The sequence below is a fragment of the Anolis sagrei genome, chromosome 1 (assembly GCF_037176765.1).
Source record: "Anolis sagrei isolate rAnoSag1 chromosome 1, rAnoSag1.mat, whole genome shotgun sequence".
Taxonomy (NCBI): Eukaryota; Metazoa; Chordata; class Lepidosauria; order Squamata; family Dactyloidae; genus Anolis; species Anolis sagrei.
The window spans coordinates 307,126,634-307,147,619 of NC_090021.1; the positions used below are offsets into that span (position 1 = coordinate 307,126,634).

At 37.2% G+C, this 20,986-nt stretch overlaps 1 protein-coding gene across 2 annotated transcripts in view; it reads right to left on the minus strand.

Moving 5' to 3' along the window:
* Window positions 1-20,986, minus strand: part of SPTLC2 (serine palmitoyltransferase long chain base subunit 2) — a 70,068-nt gene that overhangs the window by 36,322 nt on the left and 12,760 nt on the right. For both annotated transcript variants that reach the window (XM_060757781.2, XM_060757788.2), the window contains 7 exons: window positions 15,351-15,505; window positions 12,057-12,205; window positions 11,666-11,790; window positions 8,956-9,049; window positions 7,451-7,556; window positions 4,962-5,181; window positions 3,921-4,047 (listed from right to left, as the gene is read on the minus strand). In XM_060757781.2, coding sequence (XP_060613764.1) covers window positions 3,921-4,047; window positions 4,962-5,181; window positions 7,451-7,556; window positions 8,956-9,049; window positions 11,666-11,790; window positions 12,057-12,205; window positions 15,351-15,505 — 976 coding nt within the window. The remainder of the gene's footprint in view (window positions 1-3,920; window positions 4,048-4,961; window positions 5,182-7,450; window positions 7,557-8,955; window positions 9,050-11,665; window positions 11,791-12,056; window positions 12,206-15,350; window positions 15,506-20,986) is intronic.

The window sequence follows — 20,986 nt, forward strand, 5'->3', positions numbered from 1 at the left end:
TTAACTAACAATCAGCTCAAAATATTTAAAGGAATAAGGATCATGCAGGCAGCTCAGTAAACAACAACATATATGACACACAATTCAACTATAACATCTCTCAAAATAACCTTATGTTCAGTTGCATTCCACCATATAAACATGATTTCAGTGGTAACCTGCACTGGAAAAGCAGGTTGCTAACTTATATTTGAGGTTTTTCTAGTAGCTACCTGTGAAGTCATACATATAAGAATCTATGCACCTGTGCAGACCATCTTCAGACACTTTCAGAGCTAGATCTCTTCAGCTGAGGGCCTACATCTACCCATTATACCACACACAGTCAGTACAGTTCCTACTCCAAGTTCCTCAGTTCCATGTCCACCATAAATGCCAGCAATCAAGGAAGGTGAGCACAGCAATAGAGGGTGGTGGGGGTGTGAGTTCACAGGTGACCTCAAAGAGCCACAATTACAAGTTTGATTGTGTGTGTGTGTGTTAGGAGAAACTGCAAGTTGCTTCTGGTGTGAGAGAATTGCCCGTCTGCAAGGATGTTGCCCAGGGGATGCACTGATGTTTTGATGTTTTACTATCCTTGTGGGAGGTTTCTTTCATGTCCCTGCCTGGGGAGCTGGAGCTCACAGAAGGAGCTCATCTGCACTCTTCCCAGATTAGAAACTCTGACCTGTTGGTCTTCAATCCTGCCGGCACAAGGGTTTAACCCATTGCACCACCGGGGGCTCCTACAATTACAGGTAAACAACATACTTTTCTTCTTCATGGTTTGTGAAATGTGGAATATTAGCAAGCTATACATACCCGGATGGAGGGTGAAACTATACTCATGATGACTGAAGCACAGACAAGCCAAAGGAAGCAGAATCCCTGGTCAGACCAAAGTAAGTGGCTGAGCTAAACTAGCTGCTTGACAAGATAGTCTGTATGGGCACGCCAGCCAGGTACACATATGAAATGGCGACACATTCATATCAGAATATTGGAGTTCTATAACAGATGTTGCTGTTACCTTAGTTTTGGCTTTCAGTCTACTGAGGTTAAGAGAACAGCTATGTATACTCTTATTGAACAGATAGAGAAGTCTCCCGTTAGAGCAGGGGTCAGGAACCTTCGGCCCTCCAGGTGTGGTGGACTTCAACTCCCACAATTCCTTGAGGCTCGGCATTCGCCCCAAAGGCTTACCTTGGCCTCAAGGAATTGTGGGAGTTGAAGTCCACCACACCTGGAGGGCCGAAGGTTCCCCATGCCTGCGTTAGAGAGTGGTTAAAGGAAAACAAGATCAGGATACTAATATGACCAGACAAAATAGGAAGAGGAAGTAGACTAACAACAACTTAAAATAATATGAGGAATGAGGAGGAAGAGAGAAAGAGAAAGAGGGGAAAGGGGAGAAAAGAAAGAAAGGGAAAAAAGAAGGAAAAAGGGAAAAGAAAAGAAGGAAAGGAGAGAGAGAGGAAGAGGAGAGAAGAAGAAAAAGAAGAAGGAAAAGAGAGAGAAATGAAAAGAGGAGAGAAGAGTGAAGGAAAAGAGAGAAATGAAGCAAAAATCAGAAGAAGTAAAAGAACAGAAGTTTACAGGAAAGAAACAGAAAACCACTGATGCTCGCAACTAGAAATAAGAAAAACTTGGAAGAAAGGATTAAGTGTATTTGTAGAATATCATGATAGAGAAGAGTGGGAGTCTTTTAAATTCACTCGTTTGTTATTTGTCTTGGTGGGTGTCTTTGTATGCTATGGGGTTTCTCTTTATTTATTTATTTATTTATTTTTCTCTCTTTCTTTTTTTCTTCTTTGCTCTTTTCTTTCTTAATTCACCATCCATGTTTTTAACATTGTATCTTTGAAAACTTAATAAAACTATTTAAACACAGATAGAGAAGTCCTACAATGCCAAATAAGTCAAGAACTGAAGAATATGATTAATAGGTAATCTGTGCCAGCCCACATACATGTCACTAAGAAAAGTGAGAAAATGTCTCTTATAACCATACAACATCTGGGTCAATTGTCTACATGCAGGATGAAGAATGGCTCATTCTTCCTGCCAAATATCCTTCAAGCCAGTTTCTTAAACACTGCTCCTCCAAATGTTTCAGACTTTAGCTCCCAGAAATCCCAGTCAGCTTACCAGCTATTAGGAACTGAAGAAGCTGAAGTCCAGAAAAGCAGAGTTTGAGAAACATTGCCTCAAGTCATGGGGCAAAGGACGTGAAGATCTGATCTGGGCATTGAATACAATCATCAGCTGGGGTGAAGAGGCCATGATATAATGAGAGTGTGAAAGTGATGGTGAGATAAGAGGATGACAAAACACAGCTGTCGAGATCACAACTGTGTCACTAGAATGCAGTCCATGTCACCCTCCCTGATCTTTGCCAGAAAAGGGATAGAGGAGAGGACTGTTCCAGTAAAAAAACCAAAACACACACACACAAAACATGTCCTAGTGTTCCCTAGTGGAAGACTGATCTTGCATTTTATCCTCTGAATGCAATCTCAGACATTTGTTAAGTTTGACTTTAGGAGATGAAGTTCTTCTAAGAGGTCTAGGAACAGGAGAATCAAACACAGACAAGACTGACCTACATTATCATGGGTAACAGCAACTGAAACACATGGCCCTGTCAGAACAACAGTATTAGGCAGCATTAGCACATTTGATATTTTGAACAAGTTGAAGATACACAGACAGGATTGGATCCCTTCTGAGGAGATGACAGATTATTTGGGGAAAAAATCAAAAGACTTGGACTTCTTATGAACTGAGGAACCATCAGAAGGCTTCTTCCATTTCTTGGGAGTAGCAGAGACTTTGGGCAGAACTTATACATGCAGTACTGATAACTTCAAGCAGGACTGGGCTGAATCTGAAGTTAATGGAACCAAAGCTCTCTAACAAACAAGTGAAGTCTTTTTGGTACTAGCACCATGCATCAGTATAGTAGATAGTAAAGTCAACGATACAAAAATGTGTGAAGCAAAGGCTGTACAAAGTGGACGGTTTTGAGCGGTGAGATCAGCTGTGCCAACACTAGACTCTTAAAACAGGATTTTAGCATATTTTAGCAGTTATCATCATTGTGGGCCTCTTTGAAGAGAAGGAGACACTTAAAATGGCCATCCTTCCGAAGGATCTTATTTTCACAGCATATTATGGGATAAACTACAGCAGGATGGGGAAACATGCATATAACAGTATTGCTTGTGTAGTTTTGAGAAATTCCTATTATGCAAAACTGACAGCTTTCATAATTTGGCAAATGAACCAAGCATGGTGTATGAGATATCCTTCCCTTGAATGTGAGCATGGCTGTTGAAAACACACAAGCTTTACAGATGAAAAAACTAGTTACGTGAAAGTACATACACTTCTGAACCTAACCACTACCAATGCCACAAGTTCCATTCATTCAGTTTCAAAAAGAAGGAATCAAAAGAAGACTATAGAATACAAATTTCCATACAAGTTATGGGTCTGCAGTTGCTAGCTAAGTCCAATACATACTGCCACCTTGTGGTCATTGGAAACATCTACAAAGAATCCAACCCATAATTTAGGTTTGAATGCAAGATATTTTAATACTAAGATTCCATCACCTCGTATTTTTGAGTGTTTTAGAATATTCTAAATAAAGTTATAAGTAAAAATGTATTGTGTGAGTTAGATCCAGCCTTTTTTCCACGATAGTAGCCATTTAAGTAGAAGAGATGAACACACCATGTCTTGTTCCATCAGCACCTGACACGACCCACTTGAATGCTACAATGCAAAGGTTAAGAAAGACACTGGTAGTGCTTAAATGATACAACTTCTAAATCCTCCTGGAAGAAAACCTTAATTTTTTATCCCAAGACAAGAAAGACTAAATGAAGACATCTCCTACAGAAAACACTCTACTCATTATTATGAATAAGACTCACCAAGCGTTGTGCCATCTTCACCCATAATGCACTTCATGGTGGTGATTATTTGCTGAACAACAGGAGGGGATAGCGACGTAGCATATACTGCACTGTGTGAATGGACACGAAGATAATCGATCAGCTCCTGGAATAGTGAAAATAGCAGACTCTCAGGTATTACTGTGGATCTTGAAAGAGCCAGATTGCCCAAAGCTCAAGACAATCTTAATGGGAAATGTTTCTGCCGACTTGCCTATCAAATTATACTGTTATCTACGATGGAAGGTAAGGATCAAGAATTATGTTTGAATAGATACAGGTATACAAGAACTTTTAGCCTTCAATACAACGATAGTGGTAAGAATTGCATATCTGTGGCTACTGTTTTTTAAACCATTTTAAACTGTTTTAGTGAGCCATAGTGATGTGGTGATTTGAATGCTGGATAATGATTTTAAACCACGTTTTGAATTCATCAGGAAAACCCAGTGGGTGACCTTGGACAAGTTATACCTTCTCAGTCTCAGAGGAAGGAAAGGCTTAAAAATGAAAATAAAGAAATAAATAGGACTCAATACACTCTGAGTGATATAGCAGGAAGATTTATGAAATGTTGCAAAGACTGCCAAACTATTCTGCTGGCCAGTTATGCCAAAGATAGGCAAAGGAAATGAAGTAAAACCAGCATAGTACAACCTGTCTCTCCAGTAAAATAAGGACTATGCATCTATGTCATTATATTTGTACTTCTGGAATTTGAGAAGTTATACTAGCTAATTTTGATCTGGATATATATACAGCAAGAATGAATATTAATTGCCTTTGTTCCCAACTGCAGACAAGGGAGATGGTTTTCCATAGAGCCACCACCAAAAGGAAAATTGTACGCCTTCTTGACTATATACTTTAAGGCAAGTAATGACTACTAGAAGATAAAAGTATATCCATCAGTGGTTTGTTTTTTAAATATATTTTCCCAATATTTTTGAACAGTGATATACTTCAATCCTTAAAAAAAAAAAAAGAAGCTTTTTCTTAGCACTCTTTTTTTCTTTTTACCTTTTTGCCTCCAATATATCCTCCAGCAGCTCCAAAGCTCTTAGTGAATGTGCCCATCATAATATCCACATCCTCAGGATCAAGGCCGAAATATTCCACTACACCGCGGCCATTAGGACCCAGTGCTCCTATACTATGAGCTTCATCCAAATATAAATAAGATTTGTATTTCTTCTTAAGAGCAATCACTTCAGGTAGCCTGACAATCGATCCCTCCATGCTGTTGTAAAAAAAGCAAAAATTAATGTGAATTTTAGAATTATCCAATAACACCCAAATCTCCCTGAAAAAGGGACATCTCATTATTGGTTGTATAACCATTATTTCAAATGGTTATACAACCTTCACTGTAAGTAATACAGAAGACTGGTAGATAATGCAAATTCATATGTGGAATAATACAGAGTCCCTCCAGACTTAATGCATTTGAAAAGAGAGGAAGCTTTCAAGCTTCAAGGAATAAGGGAAGAGTAACAATAATCTGCCCGAAAGGTAATGGAACTACTTTGTAGCACTGGGAAATATATCCACTTCCTACATCAGTGGTGGACAAAGTACAACTCATCAGTTATTTTTTAAAAGTTGTTCAATGTCCCACAAATCTATCTACATTGGAATGTATTTCCACTATGTTTTGAGCCTCTCAGGAATCAAACCATTAACTTTTTTTGGAAACTCATTTTTTAAAAAAGAGTTTGTATGCAAAATGCCCTGTCAGGTCTGTGGGAATCAATTCCACTACATTTGGGGCCCACTCTGGGTCATTTCAGGTCCAACAGGTTGAACAGGAAGCAATTACAAAATTATTTCTGTCCATGTCCTATTCTAACGAAAGGACTCTCTTGAACCTGTAATGGCCTCAAAACATGGTGAAATTTTTTTGTACCTTAGAGGGAAGTCAAAAAGGAGATTTTGTGCAGGAACAAATGTAGCAGCCCTCCAAGTTCTCCTGAGCACATAATGCAGTCCCCTACGCTTCCACAGTCATCCATACCATTTTACATTATGTATGACAAGTCTTTAGGCAATATGTTTATTCACGGGTGAATACCAGTATGTCTAGTATTAACAAATATATTAGCCCCTACATGCTATTATGTTATTAAAGTCTCTTTATTAACTCTAACTGTCTTATGTGCCCAGGCTTCCCAAAATATTTGCCTGTGTCATGGTACGGATTTCTCTCTCTCGTAAGGAGTGTTTATTATGGTGAAGAAGTTAAAGTAGTAAATATATGTCTTAAAGAGCTGTGGTAATCAATAACAATAATAATAATAATAATCAACTTTATTTATACCCCGCCACCATCTCCCTGAAGGAACTCGGGGCGACTCACAAAAGCACTCCAGGTGCCAGACATAAAATAAATAACATAAAAGCATATAAATGATAATAACATACATTTACAACAACGAACACACATAAAATGTTTAGATAGATAGATAGATAGATAGATAGATAGATAGATAGATAGGCAATCTGTATTGCCATTCTGGAGAGAAATGAGATTAGACAGATATCCACTAATTTCAATGCTTATCTCTTATTCCTATGCTTTCTAAACAACAGACACCCTCAAGCTTACATAAGAAATTTAGAAAACATGTGTGAATGTCTCACCCTCCTAGTCTAGAGACAATAAAGGCGACCATCATCCGTCAGTGAGGCACTAAAGTGGGCAGTGATTTTGCAACTCAAGAACAGGGAAAGGATAAAACAAAAGTTTAGTAGAAGCGGAGAGCCTTTTATATCGGAGTGTGAATATGTGAACTACACTGTCAATGTTAAACTAGCCTGTGTGCACACAAACATTTTTCTTCCCATCAGCCTTGTTTGATTAGAGCAAGTTAGAGGCATTTTACAGATTAATATGCATTTAGCATGCTACTAGAAATGGTGGAAGAAAATATAACCATACTTATTCTATTATGCCTCATATTAAAGTCTTTTAATAACAGAGCTGTGAAAGTGTAGGTTTTAAAATACTGGAACACTGTGCTGATGCACTATTCAAATTGTTTGTAAACTGTTCTAACAAATGAACAGAAAGTGGGGCATAAGTAAATATAAACAGAAGAGGCTTATTTTAGCCTCTTCCTTCCAGCACAACATCACCTTAAGTCAGATTTAATGAGTGTTCATTACAAAGGCTATCTGACTTGAAAGTGTGACTACAGAAGATATAGTCAAAGCAATACATGGAGGTCAGATATTAATCACAGTGTCAAGTCTCTCCATCCCTGGTGTATATGATAAAAATTAAGATGTGAGACACTCTGGCAGAGTGATTTATATTTTCGGTCTACACTTAATAGCACTGGTTAACCTTGGAGCCTAATTGCTAGGTATGATTAAAGTAATTAGAACTGTTACGGGCAAGTGGTTAGAGTCCCATGTGTTTGATTTTAATTATAGTTTGCCTTAAAATGGACACTAACAACAGCCAAAAAGATTGAGCAAGACTGGTAGTGGAGAAGAAATACTTGTACCTGTATATGCCTTCAACGATGATGAGAATTTTCTTCCAGGGTCTGTGTGTGCGAGGCTGCCCATATACAATGGCATCTTTGAGTAATTTTTCCAAACTCTGCATATCTGTATACAAAAGAACACAATTCCAAAGGACATTGAAATGTTGAGTAAAAACAGAAGCATCAACATATTACTACATCCAAGTTTACTTTGAGCAATAACCAAGGAAGCAATATTTTCTCATCTGGAGATAGAATATTGGATATAATTCTGATGTGAGGACCCCTGAAAGCAAAATTTCATCTTGACATGAAATCTGTAGTTTGTATGCTTTTTAATATGGCCAGGTGCTTGGCCATTTGTCTGAGGATGCAACTTCACTGTAGAATTAATACAATTTGACACTATTTTAACTGACATAACGCAATACTATGACATCATGGGGGATGTAGCTTTACACAATCTTTAGTCTCCTTTACCAAAGACTGCTAGTGATTCGTTAAATTACAATTCCCAGGATCCTATAGCCTTGAGAATTAAAGTGCAAACTGCATTAATTCTACAGTATAGATGTGCTGTTAGTTTTGACCAGCAGACAAGATATAAATAAATAAGGAAATAAACAAGTAAAATAAATAGAACGAGGGAGAGAAATAACTTGGTCACTCCTCACAACACAGCTCACCCCTAATTCTGAATTGATCTATGTGTAGCTCCGCATGCTCCCCAGATATTCAGAATCACTTTGTAATGATGCATACTGCAAACAGTCATTGGCAATTTCCTGTTTTAACATCCCCGAGTTTCCCCTTTTATATAATCTGATTATGATATATTACTAGGCAATTTTTTTATTTCTTACTATCTAGAGTGCCCCATAATGATCTATGGATATGCAATCAGTCCATCCAACCTTCACATATCAAATCCAGATGATTTGTGAAACTCAATATGCGAAGGGAAAAATTATTTACAAAGCAAGCATTCCTAAATTTCCTGGTTGCAGGAAGAACACTTGAAAGAGTGGTTGCTCTCAATATGACTGATGAAAAGTTTACACTGACCTCAATGCTATAGAGGACACTGACAATTTCTAACCAATTATCAAAGTCCTCTATAATACTGCTCTTTTTCATATTGCAATGTGCCACAAGAACACAAATAATTTTTGTTCAACCCTTGTGCTCAGAGCTGCAACAGATTTAATCTCAAAGCCTATATAAAAATGTTTAGCCAATGCAGGAGTTGTTTCCAACCCATACTCATTTATTACTCCCCATTAATCAGAATGCAGCTTCCCCAATACATGGCCCCATTATTTCCATTATGCCATTTTAAAATGTAGACTAAGATAGAGTCTTACCAAAAATTCTTAGAAGTATTTCAAAGAAAACATAATTAATACTGTATCTACTGATGGAGTATATAATCTAATCTTAAGAGTCAACCATATTATTGCATGCTTCTCCCTACTCAGGTACTTAATGGCAATAAATAAATCAGCCTGCTGAGAAATACTCACTGTTGTGTTTGAAGATTCGAATTGTTGCTCCTGAAAGTCTTGCTCCCAGTACAAGAGATGCATGATTCAACTCATCACTCAATATGAGACAGCCCTGAACAAGAAAACAATAGCTAAGGAATGAGCCAGAGAGAAAGCTGTAAGTAACCACTAACTTCTATTAAGCTGACTATTGGGTGAAAAAAATTAAACACTTCCTGTAGGCTACCTCTTGCTTCTCCAACCGAATTCCAAACTGTTAATGTTGCAAGACTATGCATCAGATGTTCATGCAATATAATAATAATAATAATAATAATAATAATAATAATATGCTGTGGACTCATCTTGTTGTGTTTCTAATAATAATAATAATAACTGACATGATATGAGTATTTAAAGATCGAACTGCAAAGACTCTGGCACAAGCCAGTCAAGGTGGTCCCAGTGGTGATTGGCATACTGGGTGCAGTGCCTAAAGACCCAGGCCTGCATTGAAACACAATCGGTGCTGACAAAATTATCATCTGCCAGCTGCAAAATGCCACATTACTGGGATCTGCATGCATTATTCACCGATACATCACACAGTCCTAGACACTTGGGAAGTGTCTGACGTGTGATCCAATACAACAGCCAGCAGAGTGATCTTGTCTGTTATGGACTCATCTTGTTGTGTTTTAAATAATAATAATAATAATAATAATAATAATAATAATAATTTGTTTTATTTGTTGTCTGGGTAACAACAACAACAGAAATTTTATTTATAACCCACCCTATCTCCCCAAGGAGACCCAGGGCAGTTTCTAAACAAAAAGTGGCAAACATTTAATGCCATAATAAAAAAGAAACGGACAGAATAATTTTAAATAATTTTTTTATTTATTTATTTTATTTGTCGTGTCAGGGCAACCAGTCAATTATATTACATGTAATATAATATAAACTTATAACTAGCCAAAAAAGTGCTTAATAAAATCTAAACAATTAAAATGCATTTAAAGTATAGAATGGTTTACAACAGACAACCGAGACAGGGTGAGTTGCCAGTATCCAAGCGAGATTGCATATTAAGATGTTCTAGTCCTCCTCCTCTCCATAGGCTAGAGTGCATAGATGGGTTTTCAGACATTTTTTAAAGGAGAGGAGAGAGGGGGTAATTTTTATTTCTTTGGGAGGGGGTTCCAGAGGTGGGAAGCAATGTCTCAGGTACAACATAGTTAAAATACATAGATAAAACATAAGACAATAAAAATACAAAGACAGAGAACAAACACAGAACAAAGATTAAAACACCAATATCAATAAAATGCAAATTAAAACTTCATAATTTATAATTAATTGGATATGTCTTTTGGAAGAGATAAACTCTATGGCTCCAGCTTACATATGAAAATGGAAATTACCAACAAAAGTGCACCTAAGGAACCAAGTATAAATATGTATAAATATGTGAGAGGAAGCCACAGGGAGGAGGGAGTAAGCTTGTTCTCTGCTTCCTTGGAGACTAGGACGCGGAACAATGGCTTCAAACTACAAGAGAGGAGATTCCATCTGAACATTAGGAAGAACTTCCTGACTGTGAGAGCCATTCAGCAGTGGAACTCTCTGCCCCGGAGTGTGGTGGAGACTCCTTCTTTGGAAGCTTTTAAGCAGAGGCTGGATGGCCATTTGTCAGGGGTGATTTGAATGCAATATTCCTGCTTCTTGGCAGGGGGTTGGACTGGATGGCCCATGAGGTCTCTTCCAACTTTTTGATTCTATGATTCTAAGTCTAAATATTCCAATTAATTGTTGGATGACTGAATGTGAAAGTATGTTTGAGTTCTCACGTGAGTAAGCAATCACTTAGATAAGACTGAGTAGATTTTTTCATCTATGGGTGCTAAGCAGCATACTAACCAGGGAGTGGAGGAATGTTTGCCTGTGCTAGCAATTTGTGATATAAGAAAGACAAACAAGATACAATACACTCATATGAGACATTTGGTCATATAGCTCTGTAGATTTCTCCTGATATGTGCAAACAGTGAACAAAAAGGGGGTTTAAATAGCAATTACTTTTATTTGTCCCAATATAAAAATGTACGGAAGACAAAATAAGAATGTAACAAGTAAGGAATCAGCCTTGACCACTCATGCTCAAACTCACAAATAGGGACTAGTACAATGTCTTTTTAATATATATATATATATATATATATGCACATGTTTACAGCATTCTGTAGTCTGTTCATCTGCATGTTTTACCGCTTGTTCTGCAATGATACACTATTCACCAACTTAAAGGACTACAGTAATTAGTAATTGTTTTGGATAAATATAATGGAAGAGGAAAAAATCATTGTAATGAATAGCTATAAAATCCTCTCCACACGTTCCCCCCCCCCCCCCCCCAAATTCTTACCTGATCAGTATATGCAATACAATTTTGGAGTGAAATGAAGGTGAATCAAACTCATCTACTCCTCAAATTACATTGATGTTTATTTGTCCCACCTCAGACTGAGAGGATAAGAAAGCAGAACCTATGTGCACATTCACCTTATGACATCTGGATTTTTTTTGTCTATTCTTAAGGGACAATGTTTTCTTAGCAGAGGTACATATATCTTGTAATCACAGTTTCTGTTCCTTCAACCAAATACATATTGAATAAATAAAAGAGTAGCAAGGAAGACTTGTGAGGGCAGGGCTAGATCAGTTTTCTCTCTGAAACCATCCATACCTTGCCAACTAAAGCAGGAATGTTCATGGAATTGGTTGCAAATCCCATTCCATAGGCCAAAGCAGACTCCACACCAAGGTATCTTGCCAGTAAAGTTTCCAGCTCTTCGTGTTTGTCCACATTTCCTGTTAAATAAGAAAGGAATTACTGCAAGAAGGTAAAAGGTTGTAAGAGGTTATTTTAATGCTATGTAGTAGCTCAAACACTGAAGATAGTGCAACTGTCATAAAACGTTTTGTAACATTTGGTCCATTTCAATATACCTCTATATATATATATATATATATATATATATATAGGTATATATAGGTATATATAGGTATATATAGGTATATATACCTATATACCTATACAATATACCTAATATGCCGAGTTACTCATCTGGACTTACCCATTTCTTGCCTTGTGCTGCACATGCCACATCCATATTGTGACAGAACCTTAGTCACTGGAATCTTAGAAGGTCCAGCATTCTCTGCAAATCCAAGATAGTTGTAGGATCCCATATTAATTATGTCTTTTATTACTTTTCCTGTGTACCTGTTTTTATATATAAAAAAGTATTTTAGGATATGGATAGATTCAAAAACAAAAACTAGGTTACTAATATCTCAGAGAGAGAGAAATGTAAAGGCTTGGGAGAAAACGAAATGTTGGTAGGGGAAAACATCCCCCTTTCCTGTTTTATTTTCCCAGAAAAAATAAAGAAAAAAGTATGGATTTTTTTCTGAATAATGAATAAAATGTTTAAGATAATTCATAATCACAGAGTTGGAAGAGTCCACAAAACCTATCCAGTCCAACAACCTGTCATGCAGGAATACACAATCAGAGCACTCTCAACAAAAGGTCAACTATCCTCTATTTAAAAGCATTCAAGGAATTTTCAGAATTTTTTCCCCTTCAAATAATTTCTACAAATGATGTTACAATTAGATTTCTATATAAGACTATGCATAGCATACTCTGTACACAAATACAGAGCCCAAAACTTCAGCTGCCAATCTACTGCATGTTTCCAGGAAACTAACAGTTGTTGCCAATAGGGACTGTTACAGGTCATCAGCATAATTTTTAAAAGCCAGTTCCCTTATATCAAAAGCATGGATGCAAAACATCACACTACCTGGGGTTCAGTTTCTTTTTTCTGTTCATTTTATGGACATGACGACTTTATGTTTGCTTCAACTAGAGAAGACAATAGTTTACTAATTTTGATTGTGTCTGTCTTTACATTTGACTTTTTTTTCATGTCAGGAGCGACTTGAGAAACTGCAAGTCGCTCCTGGTGTGGGAGAATTGGCCGTCTGCAAGGACGTTGCCCAGGGGGTATTTTTGATGTTTTACCATCCTTGTGGGGGGTAAACTGGTTTCTCATAAACTGGAAAAATCAAAGAAGGCCCTTACAGAATAAATGTTACATACAGTTCAGGACTTTCTAGTTCTATTTGGAAGAAAAAAATAATTTAAACTTATAATTCAATTTGTACTTTCAATATATCAAACATGACATTTTAATGCCAACTCAAATTATCAAGTACACATTTTATGTTCTTAAAAAGTTAAGAAGCAACTTTAATTTATAAGGTAACGTTATGCTCTCATAATGTTACGTCAATTTTTCTGAAAACATCTGTTTTTTCTTTAAAACAATAAAAAAAATCCTCAATGGCTTTAGTATTTGTTCAAATTTATAAAGGGGGGTGGTGATCCCAAAACGAAAACTATATGTGCATCCAACATAGTTTTCAGTTTGCTAGAAACTAAACTAACAAAGTCATACATGGCGTTCTGCAAAGTACTTTAAAATCCCAGATCTTCAAAGCCATTTTGTGACATGGTTTAGAGGTAAAACTATCAGGAGCAATATTTAAGCATTCTGATACAGCACATTCATCTTTTAAAGTTTTGGCACATTAAAGCAACAAAAAATAGGTTTGCATAAATACTGCTTGCTATTTCACAGTTTAGTTAACTCAGCAAGACTTCTTTTATTGTGGCAGAAGATTATAACGAATGACTTTTTTTTTGCATCTTTCAACATGATTAGCTTTATTCAGAAAAAATATGTAAAATCCATCATATTGTAGATTAGCAGATGTTCTTTGAAAGCTTTTCAAAAAATTAAAACACAGTACTGAAAGCATTTCAAATAAAACCTTGCTATTTCTTTCTGGTAATTTTAAAACCTTTTCCCATCCAAACAACTATATGTATGAAACATTTGTCATTTCCTCAAGCAGGATATCCTCAAGGCACACAAAGGAAGTGCATCTGGAAGTCAGTAAAGTGCTGTAATCAGCAGATCTAAACCCAGTCTCTTTTAAGAGTATGTTAACTAAACTCTTGAAAAAACTTGACAAGGACTGGTAGGTTTGTTCAATTAATTGCATCCCACAGCAAAACCATCTTTTTAGATATACTTTCAGAGGCTTCCAGACAACCCACCAGAAATATGTATTCCTCTACTACAGATAAAGAAACATATACAGCAACAGAAATAGGATACCACTAGGAAGTCATTTTCAGTTCTAAATAGTCAACAGACCCTTCACATATTAAATTATCTCTAATGTATTGCACATGACTGCTAATGCCTGAGCCTTGCTCAAGAAAGACAATGGAAGACACTCATGCATCTTACAGAAGTCTACACTCGGAGATACTCTGTGTCTACTTTCTACAGTAAAAGTATTTCTGACAGAAAGTTTCATGAGTATACTGGAGATTTCACTGGTGACAAAGCCACACTGCATATAACACATAATTGAATTTCTAGCATGCTCTAAACAGGAGAATGAATTGACTTGCTAATGGAAAGATCTGCATTGCTGTCTGCCTCTCCAGAACGTTCTCTCTGCCTGCACCCTACATTAGAGGACTGAGACACATCTATCAAAGCAAAGTAGGATGCGCAAATAACATAATTTGAACAAGACACCACTTCTTTTAAATGTGACAACCATTACTACACTAGATGTCTTTTCTATATAGACTGTCCATAGTTTAATATTATCAGCTATTATGCATAGTCAAAGAACAGTTGAACTGAGATTTTTAGCATGGCAACCAAGAAAGGAAATAATTTTGCATTGAGCTCAGCAGGTATTTGGAGTTCAACAGAAGAAAAAAAAGGGTTTTCAACTTCTTTAATATAGCTTCATGTTGTTCAAAGACAAGGGTCCCAAAACTGAGACCCACAGGCTGGATGTGGCCCTTCAAGGTCATTTACCCAGCCCCCGCCCTAAACTTTATAGACTTAGGATTGCTCCAAGTCTAAAAACATTTGAAGGCACGCAACAAAAACAATTGTAATTAACTTAATTATCTCATCAGCCAAAAGTAGGGCTACACTTCCCATTGAAATATGGTCAATTTATGTTGGTTAAAATTGTTCTTAATTTTAAATGCTGTATTGTTCTTTCATGCTTTTTTGCACTACAGATAAGATATGTGCAATATGCTTAGGAATTTGTTCACGTCTATCCCCCCGCTCCCCAGGCCAATGTCTAAGGGACTGTGAATTGGCCCTCAGCTTTAAAAGTTTGAGGACCCCTGTTCTACGACAACAGTTGCACATCTATGCTACAGAGGACATCAATCACCTTCTAATACCAAATTCCAATCCCCAGTAATGTCCCCGAAGGGTTAGCCTCTTTGAACCTTTCAAAAGCCCGGTACTCACGTGAATGTCCAATTGTAGTCATGAGAAACCCTTTCTAGCAAGTCTACTTTGCCTCCTGGTACACTGCAGATTGGTCTGTTCCAGCTATCCCTAATCCGCATGTAGAGATTCCTTGTATAGAAGTTCTCAAAATCCTGGTATAAAGGGACAAAGTCCTGAAAATATGACAAAGGCATTAGAATAATGAAAAGTGTCACGTCTAATATTCCCCCTGCTGCTAAATGTTCATCATTACAAACCAATTAGCACTTAGAATAGAACACATCTCCCATGTGATTCAACCAGAGCCCTTACTGGAGATGCCACACAAATATAAGTGCTCGCCAGTGTCTCTTTATCTTGAGTAACAGGTATTGTATTTTGGACATCTCACTAGACAACATGAGTGTAAAAAAGGCAGTGGTGCTAAGTAATGGAAGGAAGAAGGAGAAAAAAAGAAGAGTGCTTTACAAATTAACTGTTTGCATAAAAGCTATGACTCTCGGTATGATGTTTGGAGCACTTGATGACCAGGATTCCTGAAGGTCTCCCATTCACAGGTTTGCCGTAAGTCAAAGGTACCTTGAAGGCAATAATAACAGAAAACTCAAGGACCTGAAAATCCATTTTTTGTTTCAGTGATCCCAGGAAATAAAAGTTTTCTTTCACACACTGAGAAATTCTAATCTTAAAATCCTAATTTTAAAATAATTAAATAAAATTTATCATTTTATAACATTTTAAGTTTCTGAAAAGCATTCTTTGTTAAGTTTCACTTTTAAAAACAACTTTAAGATTTACTTGTCCCACCTTAAGAATGAGTCCAAAGTACCCTGAAGGATTGCTTATTTGAATGAAATAGAACCATGAGGGTAATGCTAACTTCTGCATTTCAGCATTATAAATGACATAAGACATAACAGTAGTTTATATCACCAGAGGCTTCCTACTAGAACCAAACACTAGTTAGTTATCACCTGAGGCAGGATCCAGAGAATGTGCCCCTAATCATTCACTAAGAACAGATGGGGGCATCTTGGGAATACAATTTTTAAATTGTTAAAATGCATGCCAAAAAAGTCCCATTATGGATTCATTCTCCAACCAATGGAAAAACTGTTATTTTTTCCAACTGTTATGCCTGTCTCCAGAAAGTTGTAGACACTTGTTCAAGATCAACTCTACCTATATTTACTCAGATATTATTTCCATTTTAGGTAAAATATATCACCATCACTAACAAAAAAATTCCAGATCCCATCATTATTACATGAATTGATACACTAGCAGAACAAGCACACTTAGGACAACAGGCTATACCTTGAAGCAAGTGATCTTAAAATAATGAGTTAATTGATAGTTTTATGTTATTGTTATTTTATGTTAGGTTTTCATGTTTTGTAAGGCATTGAATTTTCCCGGGAATATGTTAGAAACCGCTTTGAGTCCCCTCAGGGATGAGAAAAGCGGTATATAAATGAAGTAAATAAATACGTTTTTAAAAAAGAAGAGAAATTCACATTGCTACCTGTCTAGAAAGAAATCTTGCTTCCTATATCTGCATGTGTACGTATTTTTTGTAATAACAAAAGGCGTGCAGCCAAATGTTCAAAAGCTCATATGCTATTTAATTCCAAACCAGTGGGTTGAATTCAATGATGGGAAAGCAGAAAAGCACTTCAGCTTGTCTAAGGTAGTTCCATTTAACTTTTGTTTTTTTCCTTGTTGTTGTTGTTCATTCGTTCAGTTGTCTCCGACTCTTCGTGACCTCATGGACCAGTCCACGCCAGAGCTCCCTGTCGGCCGTCACCACCCCCAAGGTCAGTCCAGTCACTTCAAGGATGCCATCCATCCATCTTGCCCTTGGTCGGCCCCTCTTCCTTTTACTTTCCACTTTCCCCAGCATAATTGTCTTCTCTAAGCTTTGCTGTCTCCTCATGATGTGGCCAAAGTACTTCAACTTTGTCTCTAGTATCCTTCCCTCCAATGAGCAGCCGGGCTTTATTTCCTGGAGGATGGACTGGTTGGATCTTCTCGCAGTCCAAGGCACTCTCAGCACTTTCCTCCAGCACCACAGCTCAAAAGCATCTATCTTCCTTCGCTCAGCCTTCCCTAAGGTCCAGCTCTCACATCCGTAGGTTACTACAGGGAATACCATGGCTTTGACTAGGCGGATCTTTGTTGCCAGTCTGATGTCTCTACTCTTTACTATTTTATCGAGACTGGACATTGCTCTCCTCCCAAGAAGTAAGCGTCTTCTGATTTCCTGGCCACAGTCTGCATCTGCAGTAATCTTTGCACCTAGAAATACAAAGTCTGTCACGGCCTCCACATTTTCTCCCTCTATTTTCCAGTTGTCAATCATTCTTGTTGCCATAATCTTGGTTTTTTTGATGTTTAGCTGCAACCCAGCTTTTGCGCTTTCTTCTTTCACCTTGATTAGAAGGCTCCTCAGCTCCTCCTCGCTTTCGGCCATCAGAGTAATGTCATCTGCATATCTGAGGTTGTTAATGTTTCTTCCAGCAATTTTCATCCCAGCTTTGCATTCATCAAGCCCCGCACATCGCATGATGTGTTCTGCATACAAGTTAAAAAGGTTGGGTGAGAGGATGCAGACTTGCCGTACGCCTTTCCCAATCTTGAACCAGTCTGTTGTTCTGTGGTCGGTTCTTACTGTTGCTACTTGGTCCTTGTACAGATTCCTCAGGAGAGAGACAAGGTGGCTTGGTATGCCCATCCCACCAAGAACTTGCCACAATTGTGTCATGCCCCATCCCATGCTATTTTAGAGGGTCCACCAACTCTAATTGGTGGTTTTGAATAAGTTAGCATATGATTTGGGAAAAGGGAGCTAGGAAAGTCCACTAACTAAACAGATTTTTTTCTTTCTTTTTTCTGGATCTAACTCAATCTGTTTAATTTTTTTAAATTATCAAGTTGGATGCACACTGCCTCAAGAAATATAAAAAACTCTCTGTATTGGTGATGCATACAAGCTTTAAGTACTTTCTTACATGAATCTCAAATTCATGCCAAACATTATACTGGCCTCTTTTACAAGGTTCAGAAAAGAATACTCTAAACACTCTTTAACAAGATTTCTTGATGTGTTTCACTGCGGCACTCACTTAAGTATCAGTTAACATTTTTTTGCCGGCAGCCAGACAATACTTCAAAGCAGCTTTCCAGTAAAATCAGTATTAGGCAATGTGTCTCATTTCCTCCCTTTGCTAGTTACATGTAAACACTGTTGCTTTGAGTGACAACTCTGGCAAGTGGTACGTTTTCCAACTGAATCAAATTGTAATAAAGAATGTTAAAATATCGTTGCCGTGGTCCTATGCATACTTATATGAAAGTCACACTAAATTTAATGGACTTTATTTTTAAGCAGAAATATATTGATAGTACAATGTAATATATAAAATTAATACTGTGCTATGATAATAATATAATATATTGTACTTACTTTTACTTGCTATGATAATAATACAATATACTATATTTACTTTTTACTTGTAAGCCACTCTGAGTCCCCTTCAGGGTGAGAAGGGCAGCATATAAATGTTGTAAATAAATAAAGAATAAATAAGTATACTTATAGCTGCCTTATAATGGGATTTTCTGGGACTGAGAGTGTGTGATTTGTTCAAGGTTTCCGTGGCTGAGCAGGAACTCAACACTGGTCTCGAGAGGCAGAGTCCAATGCTCAAATCAATATACCACACGGGCTCTCTCTCTCTCACACACACACACACACACACTGTCAGACACACACATACACATATAGAGCCTTTGGTAGCTAAATAAACTGTTGTAATTTAAAATACAATTGAAGACCCTTCTCTTCTGGCAGGCCTAACCAGTCAACTTTCAATCATGAGTTTTGATTTACATTCCATTGCTACTATATGTTTTGTGCAAGTTTTTAAAAATATTTTTGTGTTTTTATCTATGTAATTTATTGTATATATTTTATGTTTGTGTTTTTCACTGTATTATAACCCATGGGTTCTACATAAAATGTATTATTATTATTATTATTATTATTATTAACAATATGCCAGAGCAAAGTAAAGTAAAGGTTTCCCCTGACATTAAGTCAGTTGTGTCTGACTCTGGGGTGGTGGTGCTCTACTCCATTTCTAAGCCGAAGAGCCGGCGTTGTCCGTCAACATCTCCAAGGTCATGTGACTAGCATGACTGCATGGAGCACCATTACCATCCCACAGAAGTGGTACCTATTGATCTACTCACATTTGCATGTTTTCAAACTGCTAGTTTGGCAGAAGCTGGGGTTAACAGTGGGAGTTTATGCTGCTCCCCGGATCTGAACCACCAACCTTTCAGTCAGCAAGTTCAACAGCTCAGCTATTTAACCTGCTGTGCCATCAGGAGGCCATGCCAGGGCAAATGTATGCTAAAATTGCTTCCCCATTAGCAATATTACAGGGCAAACTTGGGTTAAAAATAACATTCCCTACAGGTTTTGGCTTTTCCTTTCATAAAAGGAAAATATACCTGTCCTCTCTTTCTCTGTCATTTTAATTGGTTTGTAGCCATCCTTGGTACTTATCAGCTCTGTTCTATTTAAATAAGACTTAAAATGCAAACCTACTTTAGATTTTATTCAAATCTTGTAAGTTTTGGGGGGGGGGGAGCACTTTGGAGAAGGTGCAGTCACAATTTAGTAGTTAACTCACAGTCAGTCACTCAATGCAGGAGAAGTAGAAATCAACCAAAAGATCTGCTGTATTAGTCACTTGGGCAAATTGCTAGGAAGCCGAATTCTTCTACTTCCCTTTATTATTATTGTGAATATACCAAAAATCCACAGTTCTCCTCATCCCCCACAATGTTCAGGATTATCATTTTAGAGTGCAGCATTGCAAAGAATAAAATCAATCTTGAGTCTACCAAAGAAGTACACAAGCTACAAACCTAAGGTAGATTAAATTTCTAGTACCTTGTAAACCTACATAAAGAACAAGCAATTGCCAATTCAACATGATGGATGCCAATTCAACATGATGATCCTTCATGATGGATGACAAAATAAAATATGCACCAGTGGGATCCCTATTAGTTATGAGCAATGTATTGATGTACACTAACCAATCCTTTCTGCTTAATGGGAAAAAGCTTTGTTCCATAGTTATTTTATTGCATCAAGTCTGTAAGGGCTTTATATGCCTTTCTCTGGACATGGAACCCAAATTATCTTGTAAGAAAGTTAATACAAAATATAACTTAGAACCTGATGATCAAAAGGTTTAGAAGTCTATAATTCAAAACAGTAAAAAATAACTTAAAAGCAATATTGAGGATATTTATTTGTCGTGTCAGAGCAACCAGTCCATTATATATTACATTTCTAACAGAACAAGCAAAACAGAAGCGACCAGCAATATTGAGGATAAAAGTGCAGCACATGGACCATATTAGAAAATTGTTCTACACAACCTACTGATAACCTTATTGACAACTAAATGCCCATGTAACAAATTATTTACCTAACAACTAATATGTCACAATCAGCACTTTGAATTGCATCCAGAAACAGGTCAATAGCTATTGGGAGAAAATGTGCTTTCTGTAATCGGCCCCAGTCAGCACTTTAGCCGCAGCATTTTTGAAGCATTGTAGTTTCTGACAGT